The 20,368-nt window shown below is 51.6% G+C and overlaps 6 protein-coding genes across 6 annotated transcripts; 3 read left to right on the top strand and 3 right to left on the bottom strand.

Annotated features, from left to right (window-relative positions):
* Window positions 1-1,831: 1,831 nt before the first annotated feature.
* On the bottom strand, window positions 1,832-3,749 carry PMZ80_010749 (uncharacterized protein; the record flags this gene model as incomplete). Its single annotated transcript, XM_064879137.1, has 3 exons — window positions 1,832-2,749; window positions 2,802-3,566; window positions 3,618-3,749. 3 exons carry the CDS (start codon window positions 3,747-3,749, stop codon window positions 1,832-1,834), a joined length of 1,815 nt encoding a protein of 604 aa, XP_064725090.1.
* Window positions 3,750-5,306: 1,557 nt separating this feature from the next.
* Window positions 5,307-6,884, top strand: PMZ80_010748 (uncharacterized protein; the record flags this gene model as incomplete). The annotated part of the gene is made up of 1 exon (XM_064879136.1): window positions 5,307-6,884. One exon carries the CDS (start codon window positions 5,307-5,309, stop codon window positions 6,882-6,884), a length of 1,578 nt encoding a protein of 525 aa, XP_064725089.1.
* A 3,543-nt stretch (window positions 6,885-10,427) lies between these two features.
* PMZ80_010747 (uncharacterized protein) lies at window positions 10,428-12,453 on the bottom strand (the record flags this gene model as incomplete). The annotated part of the gene is made up of 2 exons (XM_064879135.1): window positions 10,428-12,007; window positions 12,051-12,453. The coding sequence occupies 2 exons, from the start codon at window positions 12,451-12,453 to the stop codon at window positions 10,428-10,430; spliced, it is 1,983 nt and encodes a 660-aa protein (XP_064725088.1).
* An 879-nt stretch (window positions 12,454-13,332) lies between these two features.
* Window positions 13,333-14,751, bottom strand: PMZ80_010746 (uncharacterized protein; the record flags this gene model as incomplete). Its single annotated transcript, XM_064879134.1, has 1 exon — window positions 13,333-14,751. The coding sequence occupies one exon, from the start codon at window positions 14,749-14,751 to the stop codon at window positions 13,333-13,335; it is 1,419 nt and encodes a 472-aa protein (XP_064725087.1).
* Window positions 14,752-14,949: 198 nt separating this feature from the next.
* On the top strand, window positions 14,950-16,521 carry PMZ80_010745 (uncharacterized protein; the record flags this gene model as incomplete). Its single annotated transcript, XM_064879133.1, has 1 exon — window positions 14,950-16,521. One exon carries the CDS (start codon window positions 14,950-14,952, stop codon window positions 16,519-16,521), a length of 1,572 nt encoding a protein of 523 aa, XP_064725086.1.
* Window positions 16,522-16,972: 451 nt separating this feature from the next.
* On the top strand, window positions 16,973-17,903 carry PMZ80_010744 (uncharacterized protein; the record flags this gene model as incomplete). Its single annotated transcript, XM_064879132.1, has 6 exons — window positions 16,973-17,384; window positions 17,411-17,529; window positions 17,578-17,606; window positions 17,655-17,688; window positions 17,737-17,806; window positions 17,857-17,903. The coding sequence occupies 6 exons, from the start codon at window positions 16,973-16,975 to the stop codon at window positions 17,901-17,903; spliced, it is 711 nt and encodes a 236-aa protein (XP_064725085.1).
* Between the last annotated feature and the right edge of the window lie 2,465 nt (window positions 17,904-20,368).

The raw sequence follows: 20,368 nt of genomic DNA, 5'->3' as shown, positions 1-20,368 counted from the left end.
CCAGAACCAGGACAACACCACTTGTCTTTAGACGTCTGTTAGACGACTCTTTAATTTCCGGCACATATACCTCAAATTCCCATTATATGAGTCTTATATGTATCTACACGACTACCCTGCCACAGTCTTCCCAGCCCGTAGCGCCCACCAAGCCGCAGCAGCAGTCCCAGGAGCCCTCACCTGCCCCGACTGCCTCCAGCGAGATCACGAACGCAGTGACTGGGACCCATTTGCTCCGTCTCTTGCTCGGCCGTGCTTGCTCCTCGAGGTTCGGCATTTCGAGCCCAGGGCCAGTGCGAGTAATGGTAGGTTAGTCGTGCCTTTTAATACCGTCACCGCTGTTCTTGACGGAACAAACCACCCGTGAGCTCATTGTGGTGGTTGGTCGTCGAGAATGTATATCTGGCCGGAAGGTGTGTGGCTTGGGCTCGCGTGGTGATTGATCGTCGAAAACCAATATCTGGATCGATGTGTGTGGCTTAGACTCGCGTATGGGTTGCTGATGGTACCGTACCGTGCTCTGGATCAGCAATCGAAATCGACCTACGCTAGGTATATCTCTGATGACAATGCTGGTTGATACTTCTATGTCGTGCCGGGCAGAGTCAGAGACAATAGACAGCATCCATGAGGCAATTACAGGGCCGTCAATGCCTCGATCAGATCCTCAAAATATTTTCTATCGGTCCCAGCTCCGGTCACCCTACACAATTGTGTTCACCACCTCGAGTCCGCCTGAACCAAGACCAAGTGATTTCAAAATTCAGACTCGACCGATCTACTCAAGATCAAGGTGAACGAGCTTACCCATCTGCCGCTCGATGCTGTGTGCGTGCTCAGAACAGAACTCGAGAGAGACTAAAGGCGAGCCACCTAAGATGTCTTCTCTTATCTGTACCCGAACAATTTGAACCTGAAGATCCCACATTCAACTTCCTACCTGCATCCAATCGGTGAGGTCACAGTACGAGAATTACACCATCGTTGCACCTACACAAATCAAGAAGGATAGGTTCTGGACAAAGCTGAGCTGCTGCATGTCACACCGGAATACCACCAGGCCAACAGCTTGTACTGTGGAGTGCATATGAATGGAGAGTTACGATCAGAAAGCCGAACTATCGGTCACAGGCTCCGGTGCTGCTTGATCGCCGTCTCCTGCTCCTGGGTGTACGCGTGGCGTCGAAGGAGGAGGACGTCTGGGTTGGTCTCTCGCCTTGCCGTCATGGTCTGGTAGCAAGGATGTGGTGAGGTGGAAGTGAGAACAGTACAATACTCGTATGAGCGTGGTGTAAGAGTATGGCAATTGGAGTTCGTGCTGATTTGGTTCTGACTGTGTCACGTTTAGATACGACGGCTGACCGTAGAAAGCAGGGGCGGCGTATGAGGGATGCTTGTTGCGCAGGAAGGATGAATGCTGAAAGAGGTCAGTACACCCTCACCAGCGCATACGGCGGCCAGGGGTTTGGTGGTAGAAGTATGCTGCTATGCTGTCAGCTGCCTGGTATTTGAATTGGTGGAGGTCGGGCAATGGACAAAAAGCGAAAATGTATGGTAAGCATGAAGTATGTATATTTCGCAACAATGACCTGAGACAGCAAGATCGTCAACCAAGCTACAGATATGATGATCTTTCAATCAGCGTCGAAAAGTTGTAGTATGTCCCAAGATCACGCAAGTCGTGCCCAATGCTCAAGAAGGGATTAGCACTTCACTGCCAATACCAGCGTCTGTGTAGTCATGTTTGTAGGTTGCAGCCCAAGACACCAGACTCGCTGTCTCGAACCGTCTCCCGAAAGTTGTTGCCCGCTCACAAGCTTGAGTGGCGTGTTCAGTCGCCATCCAAGAGCAACCTCCTCAAAATCTTGCCCGATGCATTTCGAGGTATGCTGTCGACGAAGAACACTCCACCTTTTAAGTGCTTGTAGCTCGCCGTCCGCAAATTGACCCAGGTACAGATGTCATCAGCATCAGCTCTTGAGCCCTCCTTAAGAACAACATAAGCTCTTGGTTTGACCTCTTCGAGGCCAGCACGATCTGTTGGGACATGACCAACGACAGCGCAATCAACGACCTTGGGATGCGCCTGTATCTTCTCCTCCAGCTCTTCTGGTGATACTTGCCAGCCGTTGACCTTCATAACGTCCTTGATCCGTCCTTCGATGAAGACTTTGCCATCTTTGAAGTACGCTCGGTCGCCGGTACGGTAGTAGCCTTCAGAATCAAAGGAGGACTCGTTTGCACTGGGATTCTCCCGGTAGCCTAGAAAGATCGATGGAGACTTGACCAGAGCTTCCCCGTGACCTGACAGGCCACCAGTTGACACAATCTTGAGCTGAGTGTTAGCTGTCAACCGTCCCACACTACCACTCTGATCAAGCTCTTTGACAGGTGTTAATGTAACCCATCCTGTCTCGGTTGTTCCCCAACATTGTGAGATGCGAGCTTCTGGCGACAGATAGTTGTAAAGCTTTTTCTGAACTTCAGGATTCATAGGCGCACCAGCACATATCAACCGTCGCAATGAGTGTAATTTGTTTCCAAGGCCCTCCCCTTGTAGGACGAGTGACGAAATGATGGGAGGGACAACCAGTGTGTCTGTGATCTGGAATCGATCGAGCGCACTGACGTATTCGTCGAGGCGGAACCGAGGTAGGAAGTAGGTTGGAATGCCGCATCGTAGAGGGAGGACAAAGGCGGCATTACCCGCGAAAAGGTGGAAGACAGGTAGGGTTATCAATTGTGAGATCTGCTATATTGTAAGCACGTGGATGGCAGAGACCAGATGTTCAAGAACCTACCTTTCCTTCTCTGGAAGCGTACTGGTTTTCCAGCATGACAGATTGTGACACCAGATACCGGTGCGGGATAACAGCCGCCTTTGGCAGTCCCGTTGTACCACTTGTTGTGGCATGAACGGCAGGTGTACATGTAGCTGTTTCATCCTGCTCGAGGGTACGCCATGGTGCAGAACCGTATCTGAGGATATCCTTCAGACGCCGAGGGTGCTGTAAGCTGCCAACGGTAGAGTTGTCTTCTGATTGTGTATCGGGGAGGACGCCATCGCTGTCGTGGCTGTCGCTGGCTGAATCGTCTGCTTCCTCGATCGGTGCAAGAAGGTCATCAGTGAACACGTAGATCGAATCTGTTCCAATACCACATCCTGCAGCGGCTGGAGCGATATGCTTGAAGCACGTTTCGTGGACAATAAGATACCTCGTACCGGTGACAGTGAGGTGGTGTTTCAACTCCGAGACAGTGAGAGCGGGATTGACGCCGGCAACAACTCCACCAGCACCAATCACACCCAACCATAAACAAGGGTACAAGATCTGCATCGCGCCCACATGGTCAGCACCATTCCCCTGACATCTTGTGACTTGTGTAACTTGACTTCCTTCTTTCTCCTCGCACAAGATCGAACTTACATGGTTGAAGCTGCAGATGGTCACACACTCTCTAGGTTTTAGTCCACTTTCCTGCAGTCCTTTGCAAAGCTTTCGGGTAGCATCTCGAGCTTGAGCGGCGGTCACGAATCTCGACGTATCTTCGGCATCGATAAAGATCTGTCATAGCTGGTCAGCACTAAAACTATCGAATAGTAGAATGCCACATACAGGTTTATCCAAATCGTACGTTCCAAGCTTGCCAAAAGCAAAACTGACAATGTCCGTGTTGGGTAGCTCCAGGGATGTTTCGGAGGTCCAGATTGGCGTGTGAGCCGGACCGTCTGTAGCTGTCGAAGTCATGAATGGTATGCGAGATATGTGATACGATCTAGGAGGTGTGACGGGTATACGGAGAATTGATAGATCCACTGACAGGGAAGGCGCAGGTCAAGTAGGACAGGAAGATGTGGAAAGAGCAGGGGGCATTCGCGGTGTTGACTTTGGGGAGGACGTCTGATTTGTTTTCGAGGACCTTGCGGAGCTGCTACTGAGTGAATCACATCATCACAGCAAGACTGGTTTGCAATGAAAATGCCAGTCAAGAAAGCACCATCAACTGGCACCTAAGCTACGTGGCTCATCTTTCCAACTCAGCCGCTTCGGCTATCAATGGATCTTGCGGGCTACGATATCCGGGCCATTGTTTACGATCACCCACATTGTCGGTATGAACGTCTATCTGCATCCCCGCGGAAGGCAGAATTGGTCATTGTTAGCGGGAAGATTTCATTTGTTTTGTATAGATCGTCCTCAACAAGGAAAGTTCGAAGCACGTGGAAGGAGCGCGTGTGCATGTGCGTGGCAACCACGAGGCAGAATGATTGACGAGCATGTGATCAAGACAGGCAGTTGTGCTAGCTGTCACCGAAGCATAATATCCGACGTCTGTAACTTTTGGCACCTTCGAGGCTCTGACTTGCAGCAGAATGACATCTTGGCTTACAGCGGAAGAAGCTCGGACGTTTCGACAGCGACAATGTTGCTTTCTAGACTGGCTTTGACGTGCAGGGATGAGTATATAGCATATTGCATGTCGCTCTGCGTTGTCTGCTCACTGACCAACAGTTCCCACCGGTAGCTTGGAGAAGACGTAAGGTCGAGTGCTAGTCGTTCTTTGCTACTAGTCTGATGGCACGCGGCGAGCGGAGGGAAGGCCTCACGATCCCCAGATCAGGGATTGGGCTTCATCGGTATTGTGATCCAGGACTGCGGGAAAACTGATGATGCTAATAGTTCTTGCTAGTATCGTCAGAATCTCAATATTGGGCATAACCGTTCGCAGCAGGAGCGACTCGCTACCGAAAACTTGTCTTTCGAGCTCAGCATCAATGCCTTTCCAAATCCAGTCAACAGATACGCTTGGATGGTACTTATTCATCATCATTCTTCCTACTTTCGCCTCGAATACTGATTTCTCATCTGCCACGTTCTTGAGTCACCACATTCCGTCTGACTGGTCCACCCTCTAGCTTCCACCATCATAGCCAACCTTGTTGACTTCAGCTTTTCAATAGAGCACACCATCATGGCTTGAAAGGGGTCAATGCCGGTTGTATCTGTCGGAGAAGTTCTTGTATGTTCAAAAGACAAGCCTCCGACGACGCCTGTCAATAATCAACTTCGCATTTACTGAAAATCACGTTTCCTGTCAACAAAGGTTAGTACTACCATCATCATCACTGGAGTGACTTACTGACTACTGAGCACAGCCACAAAGGACTGCCCTTCCTACCCGGCGTCCCCCAACGTTGCTTTCCATCACCAACCGGGCACGTCACCAACAGGTCAAGCAACATCGAGGAGCATCTTCTAAGGTATGCATGTCCATCTTCAGTCACTAATACACAAACCTTCACAATGGCACCTTTTCCTTCGCACAGACACACAAGGCGTGCCCCCGAAGCAGAACTGACGAAATGGCTACCAGACATCTACTTCATCAACATTGGCATGGACTGGTCAGCTGCCGGGAGCGCACCGTTATGGCCGAGGAGTGTTTATCTGGATCCAGAGAAAGCATTGATCCAGAGGAAGGAAATTCTCAGCAACGAGTCGTTTGCTAGTAGTACCTCGACTTTGACTGCTGGAAAACAGATGCAACATCTCGAAGACCTCCAGCTACCGAGGAAGAAGTACGGAAGAATACATCGCAATCTCCGATTCACCTTCTTCTCAGTCTACCGTCGGCTGAACCTCTTCGTCGTCCTCTCGAACCTCATCATCATAGCAGTCTTCGCAGCTCTACATCGGCTGCTCAGCATAGATGCGCAACTTCTGGGCACAGCCGCAGCCGCCAACATCACAGCCTCAGTGCTCATACGGCAAGAGCTGGTCATCAACCTGCTTTTCGCCAGCTTCGGCAAATGTCCACAGTCCTTTCCGCTGCGCATACGTCGACTGGCAGCGAAGATATATCATCTAGGAGGAGTACACTCCGGCGCAGGCATAGCTGCGACTATCTGGTTCGGCATACTCAACGTGCCAATCGTCAAAGCATGGCTGCACGATCCTCTTCATGACTTCCACACAGCCATCCTAGTCATCACACTCCTTCTTGACGTGTTGCTCGTTAGCATTGTCGTCTTCTCCCACCCATATTTGAGAACTAAATTCCACAACACATGGGAAGCGATACATCGATTTGCTGGATGGACCGCTGTGGGCCTGTTCTGGGCACACATGATTCTCCCGACCGAAGCCAACCGAAGACAGAGCTCACCGGACATACAGATAGCGCAGCTACTGATCCGGAATCCGATCTTCTGGTGCCTCTTCACCGTCACGATAGCACTGGTACTTCCTTGGCTTCGACTTCAGAAGGTACCAGTCCGAGCTGTACCTCTCTCAGATCACGCCGTTCGTCTCCACTTCGGCTACACCAACCTTCCTCTATGCGCCGCACCTCGATTCTCGGACAGTCCATTGACGGAGTGGCACGCTTTTGCAGGCATACCTGAGGAGGATGGCATGGGCTTCTCCGTACTTGTGTCGAAGGCTGGAGATTGGACAAGCAAGATAATACAATCCCCTCCGAAAGAACTGTGGACGAGAGGCATACCAGCCAGAGGCGTGTTGCACATCGCTCCGATCTTCCGCAAGATGGTCCTGGTGGCGACAGGATCTGGCATCGGGCCAGTGCTGTCCCTGCTATATGCTCGCAACCTCAATGCGAGGATCATGTGGTCCACACCGGACCCAGTCAGCACATACCAGCAGGCTATTGTGGACCAGATACTGCTTGCAGATCCTAACGCGCTGATCATCAACACCTCGAAGAGTGGTCGTCCGGATTTGGCGAGGGAAGCGTATAAGCTGTATCGTTCTTCTCAAGCCGAGGCAGTGTTCATCATCTCAAATCCAAAGGTCACCAGGAAGGTTGTCTATGCTCTTGAATCAAGAGGTGTTCCAATCTTCGCACCGATCTTCGATTCATAGGCGACAAACCCAGTCAGTCTCGCCTTTTCGACACAACAGACATCTCGGGAGCACGCAAGCTCCATTTGCACATAATGGCACATACATATAATCTGACGACCAAAATTGCGAATATGAGAAGTTTCAACAATCAACATAGATACCCAGGGAGGGCGCCAAATACGGCAGTTGAAGTACTTGATGCTTGAGATAAGAGTTGTTGAAGTGGCAGACGATGTTTCGGGACCATATCATATATGGTTATTGAACGTAGTCTTCAGATATTCATATTTGATATTCAGCTATCATGCTGATACGAACATGACGCTGTCAGCGAGCGCAGCAACAGCGCTAATATTGAGAATCTTCAAACTATGCACAACCCTTCCGTTCGGCTCGTCTGTTTGCGTTACACAGCACTAACCGAATCAGATCTTGATCCGTTCGCCATCCACACCCACCACCACTGTCTACGCTTGGGCATTGATGAGTGGGAACGAGCGCAAATGCCGGCTGAAGATACGATTCGCTCTGTCAGACTTACATGTGCCCTACAATCAGCACCGTTGTCCAGCTTGGGGATCGCACGCGTTGCTGGCGTGCTCCCGAAGCAATTATTAGTATCTATCTTTGCATAACGTCAGCTAAAGAGTGAAGGACCGTTGTGCGACGTCGCTTTTTCGTGGTTGCGTTGCTTGCTGGCACTGCACTATGTCCGTCACCATAGTGGATATCTCATTGTGCGCGTTCACTGAGGCAATTCTTCTGCTCATACTATATGGACGACATGATGAGGCCCATGGTAGCCAATGCCGTCCACTGCTCGCGAATGTCATCCTTTTTGCCTGTCTTGCTAGGAAATCAATCGGAAGTCTAGAGAACCCGCAAATCGCGCTGAGCAAGTTTTTGTGCCTGCTTCACGGTACCGTGCCATACACTACCTTAATCTGGGCTTTGACTTCTGCACTGGTCACAACACGGTTGCAGAAAGGCCGCGGTCGTCTTTCGACTATTCATACCTTGCAACGCCCTCTGCCATGCCCTGGCTCGTTAGATTCTTGAAGTTTTCCGAAGTGACATGATACTTGCCTCAATTATCATAGCCTCATTTCAAAATCTCTACAATATGCGTTACATTACTGTTATGACCCTTGTAACTCTGAGCACAAGATGCGCAGGCTTGGCCGTCCCTGGTAGTAGTCCGCAGGAAGGCAAACCTTCCCCTACTGCCTCGTTCGCAACGCATGGGTCGCGCACGTTACCCTCGGACCTTCCAACTCCGGTTGTAACAACTATGCCACCTGGGTTGATGAAGCGAGGGTACGCGATTTGTCTGTCCTCCACGAGCTTTTCCGCAGGTCGACTGACTGACTGAGAGCAGGGTTGGAGAAGAGATCCAGCAGCTAGCTTCTGATCTGGACTCTTTTTACCGTTCTTTGTACTCTTCGATTGAGAGTCGAGCAGCTACGGATCCGGCTTATAGCTCGAGTCATAGCTGCTGGTGGGAGAAGTGTACCGATCCAGGCGTCCTCCCCAGCGTTACTTGTGACAACTGCTAGATGAGGTAGTTTGTTCCAATCGGTGTTCAGGTTCGTCACAGTCGGACGACTCATATTGAGCCACATCGGTTGGTCTGTTAAGTCCCATCGCGCTATTGAGTGCTTAGATTGGGCGGGCGGACCGGTGGAGACTTCTCCTGTATTCACGTACGAGTACCTAACATGGAGGTAGCGTCATGAGCGGAACCGTAGCGAGGCATCTCGGCAAAGACGATCGGTCACGTATGCCTCATAGCCATTTTCGAGGTCGGCGGCGGCGGTGACAAGCTTGGTCAGTCCCATGTACGAGGTGGACGATATTGGTAGTAAGCATAGACGCGGTGGAGTGGAAGACTGCCGACTGGGGCGCCCACCGGGGAAGAAACTCCAGTCCTGGAGATCGAGTCCGTGCGATTCAGCGAACTGAGATTGCTAGGTTCTGTGGTCGGGAGGACGCCGGTGGCGGGAGTTGAGATCGTGGGTACTGGAAACGAGGTGAACCTTTTTCAGACTCTTCTGAAGTAGACTCGGAGTCCTTCGAGGTCGAAGCTGAAGTTCGTGGGACCGCTTGTGCGGCTCTTGAGGCGGCTCGTCTGGACGGTCGGTGTTTCATGAGGTGTGTTGCGAGAAGAGAAGCACGGTGAAGCGGCATCGCCTGATTTTTCACGCGAGCGTGGCCATTTGGCGCCGTGGTAGCGATATGACATAGATATCTACGTAGAGACAGTGACTGGGACCAAGTCGACAACACTCGGAGCATCGACGTTGGTGCTGCTGTGATCGTTGGGAACACCATGGCGTCCTCCTCAATGTATCTCGCAACAACTGAACTTATGGCGTATGATCAGTTCGTTGGAAGATCATGTAGCGTGTCATCAGATAAGTCAGCAGATCCCAAAAGTCGGCATCGGGTTCGACAGCGAGATTGTTGGTATGCGCGAGTTGCAGATCTTGCGCAAAGGTGATGGCGAAGACCGCGAGCAGGATCGTGATGAGAACGAGCTTCATGTTTGCTGGACTTTCGCTTTGCTGAACTTGCGCTTTGTTGGACTTGCGCTTGTTCGTGTCGCTTGAATCCGATAGAGCGTTTGACGGAGTAAATGGTCGTGACAGTTGTGTGCGAAGTGTATCCTAGTGCGGACTTTCTGGTATGTTGCCAGGTTCTGCATCGCTTCGTCCATCGACCCGTGCATCCCAGTTATCGTCATGTGTGATGGCTGCGCCGCTGATTTCATCTTCAGCCTCCTTAGCTCTGTACTCGAACTCTAATTTGGAATTCTCGACTTACTGTCTGTCCTTCGTCCCCGTTCTTCCATTTCCTCTTCCGCCTGCCGCCGGCTTCGCCATCGTCTTCTCCGTATGACAGCTCGCGCTTCTTGCCCGACGCACTGGCATCTTCCCGGTGCTCAGCCTCGCCTATAAGATAGACTAGATCCCTCAAAGGCAGGCGCCGTGTAAAATTGTTGGCAGTAGACGAAACATCGAAGGATCTGTTGTGACACTCGACGATTAGCGTATGAGTTCGATAACGAAGGCCGGTGGCCTATTGTCGGGGGCTGAGGTCAAGTTTGTGGAAGGCGATGATGCCTCTGGGTTGCGACAATCGAAGATACCTCATTGCTAGGGAAGGCAAGTCAACATGAACATGGCAAATTTCAGGAAGGTGCAAATCATAGTCATTGTGATCATTCTAGCTCCTTCTCGTGCATGCTCGCTCATCGTCATATTTTGGCCGGCCATGTGCTGCCTGCATGTTCAGCATCAACCTTTTCATGCCCGGTCGTTTCCTCGTAATCATCGTGATTCTCGTAGCTCGCAACTTTTCGTGGTAGCTCATCGTGGCATCTGAGAAAATGGTTAGCTGATCCGTTGATGGTTTGTGTAGGCCAGTATGTCCGGCTAGACGTACCATCATCATCTATCGTCGTCACCCTCATGCCCCTCGTGGCCATCAAAGCATGCTACATCTGTGGCTGATGTTAGTTTCCAGAGGCTTGTTGGGACCAGACCTGACGACGTCCTTACCTTATGTCTGCGGATTCAACGGCCTCCCACTCTTCTTATCACCTTTGCGAGCATGACCCAAGACATTTTCGAACTTCGGATCCCATTCTCCTGCCGTGCCTGCATGATACAGCATGCGCTCAATCTTGGCACCCATGACACCATCGTAGTGCAGTATGTATCGCATCACCTTGATCTTGTATTCTAGCTTGCCCTTCTCCTCCGCAGCTTGAGCCAGACGTGCGTCGAATTCCTCCAAGGTAACCATACCATTCACGGGCACCACTCCTAATGCGCGAGCACGGCGGACAGCGTCAGGCGTACGTGGTCGTGCTGGAAGCTCATCATCAGAGTTATCTTCGATCTTGATATAGTCTGTACCCTCAGGTGCTCCAGAAGGGGCAGATTGCTGAGAAGTGGGGACTTGCGGCACTGGCGCCCGCTTGGTGGATGGTTTTGACGTAGCTGTTCCCGATCGTGACTTCACATGGGCTGAAGATGTCTGAGGCGGACGTGAGGCGGACGCCCCTGGCGCAGCTCGAGGCTGTGGCACATCAGAATCTTCGGATTCGTCCTCCGACTCCTCCTCTGAAGAGTCAGAATCCTCAGAAGCTGAAGAAGACTCGCGTGAAATCGCATGTGCGGCTGGAGAAGGTTCGGCATTCACAGGCTGCTCATCGTCACTGGTATCCTCCTCAGAGGAGGAATCGGACGACTCGGGTCCCAACATGTCTTCAAGTTCGTCTGCTGGAGACTTCTGCGGCGTGTGAGATGCTTGAGCTTGGGTGGGCCCATTGTCTGAACCATTGCTGGCATGCTGATGACCACTTGGAATGGACTGAGGGTTCGATCTTGACCGAGGCAGATCTGAGCCAGCGGACTTGGACAGCTTGATCGCGGCACTTTTGGATTCCCTAGGCTTGGCTACGTTAGACGTAGCATGTCGAGGCTGGCCTGCATTCGTGACGTGTGCTGCGCGAGTGTATGCATCTGCTGCCAGGTCCAGACGCTGTTCTTCAGCCCGAACAGTATTGCTGTCCAGAAGCCTCTTAATGATCGCTTTCGCTTTCGCAATTTGCGAGCTCGTTCCCTGAATCTGACAGCTTCGCGCAGCCTCAGGATCAGTGGAATCTCTAATGAGATGAATGAAACACTCCGCCTCTCTCTGAATCTGTCTGTGTCTGTTGCCTCCACGACCTAGGATTCTCTTGTGGTGGCCAGGGCCGAGCTGCAACACCTCTTCTTTGCGTAGACGAGGATCTGAGTTGACGGAAGCTGCCATCGCCAGACTCTGCATGACCAGATCGGAGGGATGCGCGACTTGGACCGGGGGACTAGGCCTCAAAGGAAGTTGCACTGCGCCGGATGTCGGAGTGCTCCTGGCTACACTCGAACTTGAGTTGTGTATGGTCGGCTTTGGTAGCGAGGGCCGGGAAGGGGAAATTGCTGCTGGCTGTAGAGTCATTCGACTCGACGGATGTGACAGGGCTGTGCTGCTTGACAGAGGCTCGCCGCCGACACCTGGTTCCTGCTCGCTTCCTCCATGAATTGAATCATGCCGATCATCAGCACTGCTTCTGTTGTCGCCGCGCGCATTGTCACCTGTGTTGACACCGTCCTCGTCGCCACCAGTCCTCCTACAGACGGATTCGTAAGAATTCTTCTGCTTCCATCTTTGCAATCTTGTTTGTGTAATTGCGGACACTTGACCATGCAGTTTGAACTTGGCGCTGAGTCTTCTGCTGGTTTCTCAGCAAGTTTGTCTTCTCCCATCCATCTGGACAGCGATCAATCTTGTCCTGTAGCCTGAGCAAACCCTTGTTTAAGCTAGCATGCTCTTTCTTGAGTTCTGCAAGGTCCTCTTCCCATTTCTTGATCAACATCTGGCGTCCTGCTTCTAGTAAGGGTCTTGTGCGGCCTTTAGGCCTGGACTCTGGAAGGCCCCAGGAGTCGATGACTTTCCGAGCTTTCAAGGAGGATCTTGCATACTCATCGTCGTCCCCAGTAGAAGCAGAGAATCTGCGTTTCTTTCCCAAGTTTGCCGACATCTTGCCAGGGCTTATGATCGCCTGTAGCAAGACAGACTAGATTGCTCAAAGTCGCGTGCGGTGCACGTCAACCTGCTATAGGAAAAATCGTTGAGGCTCTGTCGTAGCGTTCGAGAGTTAGCGTATGTGTTTGATCACAGGCCGATAAGCCTTCTGTGCACGATACACAAAATGGAAATTGCTCTTCGGGGAGTCGACCGTAACTTGCGAACTTACCTTTTCTTCGTGTTATGTGGTCGTAGACAGCGACTCGTCTCAGCGCTGGCAGCTGCAGCGGTATGATGGGCCTCGGCGCTCGAGAAAGGCGACAAGCACGAAGAGTGCGTCTGCGAGAAGTTGGAGGGTGTAGGGTGTGGTGTGGTGAGAGAATAAATGTTCGCGGGAGGTGGAATAAATCAAGTGCAAGTGCGTACGTCATACAGGTAGTAAATGATTGAAAAGTGAAGGTGGGCCAACTTTCATCCTAACCTTTCGTTCAAGCAATTTTCTCAAGGCCGCTCAGCGCATTTGTGTCCATGATAGATTGATGCCAGCACAGATGCAAGCAGGACGGCCATGGTGCTGGTGACCCTGGATAGGTGCTCATTGCCCTTCTTGCTTACAGTTGACGAGGAGGTTTCAACCTCGAGGAGTGGGCGAAACAAACCTTGACGAAATATGTTCCTGCCTCGACTGTCGCTAGACCACATCAGCAGGAGAGCCTGGATGTCTGTGTTGCGCTTGACTATCCTCGAGGGGAACAGCTTGAATATTCTCGGAGGAGTTGCCGGCCTCATAATATGTGCTTCGACCAAGCGACCCTCATGTTCATCTACCATTGAATTCATACCCGAAAGGACGTTGTCCAGTACCAAAGCGCAAGTTCATGTTGAGCCGTGCTCACTCATCAGCAAATATCCACCTGCCCTGGCCCCTCACAGCATCTTCGTATCTCCTCTTAACCTCTTCTCTCTCCATCTTCCTCGCCTTCTCCTTGTTCTCTTCATCTTCCTGCGTGCCCGGCATATCCGTTGACCAAAAGCCTGGCGGATCCTTTTCACGATCATAATCCGCCCGCACTTTTGCAAATGACTGTGCTGTACGTCTCAACTTAGCTTCTGCCAAAAGATTCTTCTTCGCGAGTTCCGTCAGGGCTGCTACCCTTGCTTCTGACCCTGGGCCAAGATAATCAAGGAGGATTTCATCGTCCGACATTCCGTCTTGTCCGGGAACTTTTGGTAGTGTTTCTGCCAATGTTTTGATCCTGTCTGCATTTGGTCCATGGAGGAATTCATCGTAGGACATACCGTGACTATCAAGCCATCTAGGATTTGGCTTGAAGTGCTGTAGTGAGAGCCGAGTAACTGGCCGTGCTCGTAGTGGCTCTTCGTCTTCTGGGTCTCTTCTGAAAGATCTGCCCAACGAAGTCCGGCCCGTACTGCTGGTAGGCCGGCTTTTTGCTATTGGTGTATTCTCGGGTGCAAGTGTCCTCGACGATCTCTGTGGCGCCTTAGCAGAGGACAGCGGAGGAACTTCTGTGCTGATATGCTTGATATTTGAGATGGCTGGTGTCCTTCTCGTGGTAGATGCTGGTGGCTCTTTCGATGGACTGATAGATCTTGGACGTGCCAACGGAGCTCTACCCGGCGATGGTGCCTCCAATAGTCCATTCAGCCTTCTGTACACAGAATTCTCCTTGTTCAATACGCTCTTGGGTGACTTGACTGCCACCGTCCCGACATAATCCTCCCCATCTTCAGCTACCATAGGTATTGCAGCAACCTTCTTCTCGACATCACTTCTCTTAGAAGTTGCTGTAGATGAGGTACGTGAATGGGCTGTGTTAGCGGGTATCTCGTGCAAGACCCCAGTATCATTCAACCTCGTCCGCTTCCGAGGAGGAGATTGCTCATATTCGGAGGCATGCACTTCCGCAGAGGTAGTCTTGTTTTGCTTTGGGGAAGACGGAAAGGGTGTCGCTGGCAGTGATAGAGGTGATGATATAGGCACTCCAAGTCTCCCATTAGCTTTCTCCTTGTAGGACCTCAGCTTCCTCTTCAGCTTGTGTATCTCTGCTTGAGCTTCGACATTCTTGTGGAAGAGATCATCCACCTGGCTCGAGACATTCTCTTCTGGCTCTTGAGCAGGAGCGGCCGGTTGCTCTTGCTTCGCATCTTGTAGCTCCTTCCTCAACCGCTCGTTCTCCCTCTGTAGTCGCTCAATTCGCGCTGATTGTTCCTGTATGGTGCGGACTTGATCTTGACATTGTGACAACGCAAGCACAAGTGTATTCGTCAGCTCGCCGGGTACTCTCGCCATGAGTACTGCTGATTGAGGAGGACGCCAGTCGAAGATCGTGACGCGTTGTGATGCTCGCGTCTCGGGATATGTCTCGCCGAGGCTCTATCGTGCGCCACAGCAGCCACGGGCTTCTTCAATATCCTTGCGGTCGGTTCAGGAGATCAACTGTGTCGTCGCACATTAATCGAGCGCTGTTGCAGTTTGTATGTAGTGGTCATGAAGCGCAAGGTAGAGGACGAGCACGAGAGACGGCCAGTAACGCGACCTCCGAAACGACAACGACAAGGTGGGCGCATTAATTTGTTTGACCTCAGTGACGAACTATTACTGCGAATCGTATCCCACTTGGACGTTGAACGGCTTGCAAGATGCGAGCGGGTCTGTCGCAAGTTTCACGACCTGGCCAGGGACAACGAGATATGGCGAGAGAAGTACTACAACCAATTCGTCAGGCCTCGAGCCAGGCGACTACCTGCGATCCAGGCCATGAGCACACATGAACAGGAGGAAGGTGCTTTGCATTATTCTTCGAGGAGGGCTCGTTGGCTCGAACATGCTCACTTAGTCCAAGCCGGGTCAGACACCAATTGGAAGCATTCATACAAGATCAAGTACAACTGGACGAGAGGTAGAGCGAGGACGAGCGAAGTACACATGAGTTGCAGAGCTACACCAACCGTGCTGGCACGAGTATGTCGAGGCCGGCTCTTTACAGCAGATCACGAGCATGGTTTGAGGATATGGAGGAATGGCACTGTGCTACACACATGCTCATTCGGACATGATCTTCACCCTTCGGCGCTGGTAATCGATCATGAAGCTGGTGTGACTCGAATCGCTGTCGGACATGAGAAAGGGCCGGTCTCGCTATTCACCTTCGATGGGGAAACGATACACAGGCATGAGGCGGCAAAGACTACATCAGAGTCAACCATTATTTCCGTCGCCCTGGCCTGGCCGTACCTCATGACTATGTCCGTATCTCAGACTATCGACCTATTCGATTGTTCGACCGCCATAGAGACAGGTAGCAAGCCGAAGTCTCTGGCTAACCTTCACTCAGATGCCCAGTTATCGCCAGCCTCCCTATCGTTGCGCAAGACGAAGAACACACTGGTGGCAGGCATAGCTTATGCTTTCAACAGATTCAACACCGGATGGTGCCTTGGCTTGCAAGAGATACGCATGGATCTGGAGGGCTCGATCCTGGAAAACAGGACGACCTCCAGTGTTAGCACGCCCATTCGGAACTCATTCGCCTCCGTAAAACCGCCACAATTCACCTCAAGATCTGCTTCGACCTCACCATTTGACTTACATCCACAGCTTATGCGAGCACCAAACAGCTTGTCATACTGTGGCTGCTACGTGCTGGCCGGGCTACCCGACAATACACTCATGGTGTACACAGTCAATTCAACAGACGACAAACTCGAGATAAACGTTGGCAGAAGACTGTGGGGTCACACCTCCGCAGTATCTGCAGCAGAAGTCACAAGCACCGGCAAAGCTCTGTCCATATCAGTTAATAGTGATGAGATGAGGTACTGGGAACTGGAAGAGCTGCTAAGCTCATATTCGCAGAAGAAGACGAGCACTCCAATTCAGCCACTCAATCTGCTCAATGATGCCCTCAACAGAAGAGGCGATGGTCTCGGCTTAGCATTGAAGGACATGAAGCATGAGAAGCAGCTTACCAGGAGATGCGTCTCCTTTGACGATGAGCAAGCGATAGTTGTAGGGGAACGTGATCAAAGACAGATAATCTCCTGCTTTGACTTCGCGTAGCCGGATAGGCGTAGTGTCCGATGAAGGGTCTGTACGAGAAGACACGATCAAAGCTGGCAACGTGCTACCGATCGCTCTCAACAATGATTTCCCATTGACTGTGTTGACTGCCTACCAACAGGCAACAGCACATGGCAATCTCACAATGCCTGTGAATGAAGAGATGTCGGATGCTGTTTCCCACTTTCTATTCAACTTGGACTAAAATTAAGCTTATTTTCTCTTCCCCACGTGGTTGGGTCTTGACGCAAGTCCCACTTTGTCCAGATTTCTGGAAAGATTCACCTGCTCGCAACAATCGTCTGCACAAACTTCCTTCATCATCTATCGCGATCTTCTGATCTTCACATCTCTTCCTACGTTTATATCTACACGTTCGAATACTCTCGAGCGTACCCCGAATTCAATCCTAGCACCTTCCCATCTTCACCGATACCACATATCTTCCATCATGGATCGAGGATGTTTCAACTGCGGCGAAGCCGACCATCAAGCAAGGGACTGCCCTAAGAAGACAGCATCCACCTGCTACAATTGCGGTCGTACGTGGAACTCGCACAAGAAGGGTGTACAACGTCTAACAGACAACAGAAACCGGCCACATGAGCAGAGAGTGCCAGGAGGCACCAAAGCCAAAGTCATGCTACAAGTGTTAGTCGCACAAGAAGTTCGACTTCCAGCCTTCACTGACAATACGCAGGCGGCCAAGAGGGTCACATTTCCCGAGACTGCGATCAGCCAGGTCAGGAAGGTGGTCAACGAGGCGGCTTCGGTGGCCGACGAGGAGGAGGCTTCGGTGGCGGCAACTCCTACGGTGGCGGGCGAGAGTGCTACAAGTGTGGTGGTCAAGGTCATCTTGCCAGGTATGTTCCAGCACGATCATGCTAAGACATTGCTAATATCCGCGACAGAGACTGCTCTTCTGCTGGTGGCCCTGAGCCTGGCTACGGTGGTGGCTACCAAAGAGGTGGCGGCTTCGGTGGTCGAGGTGGTGGCCAATCTTGCTACGTGAGTCACACAGAAGGACTCTTCACGGACTTCGCTAACAAAATGCAGAATTGCGGTGGCCAAGGTCACATGGCAAGGTAGGACCAGTCTTGCTGAGCCTGGACTCACTCAGCTGACAAATCTAGGGACTGCAACCAAGGCCGATCGATGAAGTGCTACGTGAGTGAACTGTGAACAATATCGAGAATCACGACTAACATGCATCAGAACTGCGGTGAGGGTGGCCACTACTCGAAGGACTGCTCGATGCCTCAAGCCGAGAGAATCTGCTACAACTGTGAGTTTCAAGAAGTTCTTACTAGCATGTGCTTCGCTAACACCTTGCAGGCAAGCAGCCAGGTCACCTTTCATCCGCTTGTCCTACCGCAGCATAGGGTGCTGATGTGGACAACAGTGGTAGTGGTGCTGCTGGAGGCGCTAACGATGGTTGGTAAATACAACGATTCCTCTACCCGAACGATACACGAGCACCTGGTGCACTCCCGACGAACCATACCCGACTCCCTTGGCCGGTCGCATCACATGTCGAATATGATGCGGGCGGTCTCCTCGAAACACAGATGAAACAGAATGAGCTACAGCATTAATGCTCGATTTCCCTATAACGAGATGGACATGATCATGAGCTATATGAGGCGCGGCCTTTCGGATGTTTTCAAGATCCAAATGAACTTTAGAGAATGGCTATGAAAGCATGAGATATGAGAAAGAGAGTTGCGTCAGGTGGACCAACTCAGGAACAAGATACCCCCTTCGAGATCTAGCTGAATGAGAAAAGTGATGCTTACAAGATACTTTGTGATTGTATGGCATGCTTTTGAGTGCGTGTGCTGGGCATGAAATAGTAGATGATGCGAATGACAATACTATAGCTGACGTGCTCTGCAGAGACACTACGATATACCTACTGCCGATCAGCCATATTCGACAGGGCACCACTGCCAGAAGATGATGGCACATCAAATCCGACGCTCCTCCTCCTACCTCCGAATTACTTCTTCCCCTTCGACACCTCCATCTCGACACCTCCATCTCAACGCCTCCAACCCCACCAGCGTCAAGCAGGCCTCATCAACGATATCTGCTTCTCATCAAAATCCATCCTTTCACGTTTCGAATGCACTGACACCCTCCACGAATCCTTGCGTAATCGAGCCGAACAGGAAAACACATGGCTCCGGTGGTCATATACTGCGTCCAGGATCGACGTATGCTGACACGAGGATGGACAGGATATACACACGCGAACAAGTCGACCTGAATGTGAAATTCATGCCCTGGTGCCACTCGGCTCATTCGAACCTTTTTTCCATCTTACTCGAGTCTCACTCCGTCTTTACTGGCGCAGAGGTTGTAGAATTCACCACTAACAGCCAGAATCCCCTTCAAGCAGGGGCGAGAGCAGCCGCAGAACGGCAGTGGGAGCAGCTGTAGTAGCAGCAACGAATAGCGCCACCCAACAAAACCAGGACTGCAGCACGCAACTGCTAGCAGCATGGGCGAGAGCTTCATCAACGGTAACCAGTACCCCGTCGAACGCCTAGCTCGAGTCTTGGTCCACTCGAACCATTTCTTTTCGCACCGAGTGCGATGCGGGTGACCGCAATTGGTGCAGTAACGAAAAGCACTATGTCGTGCAGATGGTTTTCGAGAGGAGTGTCTTGAGTAAGAAGTTAAATCGGCTACTGTTATATCCTGAGACATCAAGGATGTTCACCCGAGGGGCACGGTTGAAACGGTGGAAGCGACAAGCCCAGTGTAAACTGTCAAGCACCACCTAGGATGGTCCGTGCGGTAGACCATATGAGAATCCGCGGCAAGTCATCACAACTCCCCGAGCCAGACTTGTATCACATGTCAACCAGATAGCTCGGCAAGGCTCAAGCCCACCGTGCCGCCGCCACCCACAACGAGCGGGACAACCTCAACGGGGAACGAAAGCGACTGGAGTCATTGCCGACGCGTCACAGATCTGTTCGTCAAAAAAGCATCGATGAGCTGGCGACCAAACAGCAGAAGCTCAAGCCGAAGAAGAGTGTAAGTCATGGGGGACGGGTGGAACTGAAGGGTATGAGAGCTACAAGTGAGGCTGATGGATCTCAGATTAAGCTCACTCGACTTTCATATGAATCTCAGCTTTACAGGAAGTCCGGGGGACGCGGGCGGAGGTTGAGCAGCCCCTCCGTCGCCAGCAGCAGCTGCATCGGGCCCAAGAGGAATAGGCTGCCACCAGGAGCTGGACAGGCTGGCCACCAGCACAGGGACAGTATGGCCAATGAAATCCGTGTTGTTGAAGCATATCCTGTGCTTGATAAAGCGTCCTCGACGAGATGCAATATATAGTAGACATCGAGGGCAGTATTCGATTGGAACATGATCACAAGCTACTACATCAGGAACGGCAAATACCTCAGTCACAGCGAAGGGTTGAGCATCAAGAGCGATATCTAGGACAGCTACGACGACGTCGGAATTTGCGACGAGGGATGCGCGAATTTCAAGTTCAGGAACATGGAGCAGACAGAGTTCGATGCGTCCCAATGCTGCCACGCATATTTGATACGACCATACTAAATAGTGCGTGGAGCGCATGCGGTAGCTTCTCCCACTCTCCCCTGAGAACACTGTACGCTACAGCCTTCAACGAGAAAGCAGTCCACATTCTGCCCTGCAGAAGTTCGGCGCACCGTATATCTGCGTGCCCGTCACATGCGCTCAGTGCTCCTTGATCTACCTGACTGCAAGCGCCACCTCTAGTATGAAGTTCTTTGTCTACTCAACATATCCAGAAAGGCGAGCAGCAGCCATGAAGTGTGACACGGCTCTCGCAACCTTCCAC

The sequence above is a fragment of the Knufia obscura genome (assembly GCF_036327395.1).
Source record: "Knufia obscura strain CCFEE 5817 isolate CBS 148926 chromosome Unknown scaffold_20, whole genome shotgun sequence".
Lineage (NCBI taxonomy): Eukaryota > Fungi > Ascomycota > Eurotiomycetes > Chaetothyriales > Trichomeriaceae > Knufia > Knufia obscura.
The sequence above is the reverse complement of the archived record's forward strand: the minus strand, read 5'-3'. Positions and strand labels throughout refer to the sequence as shown.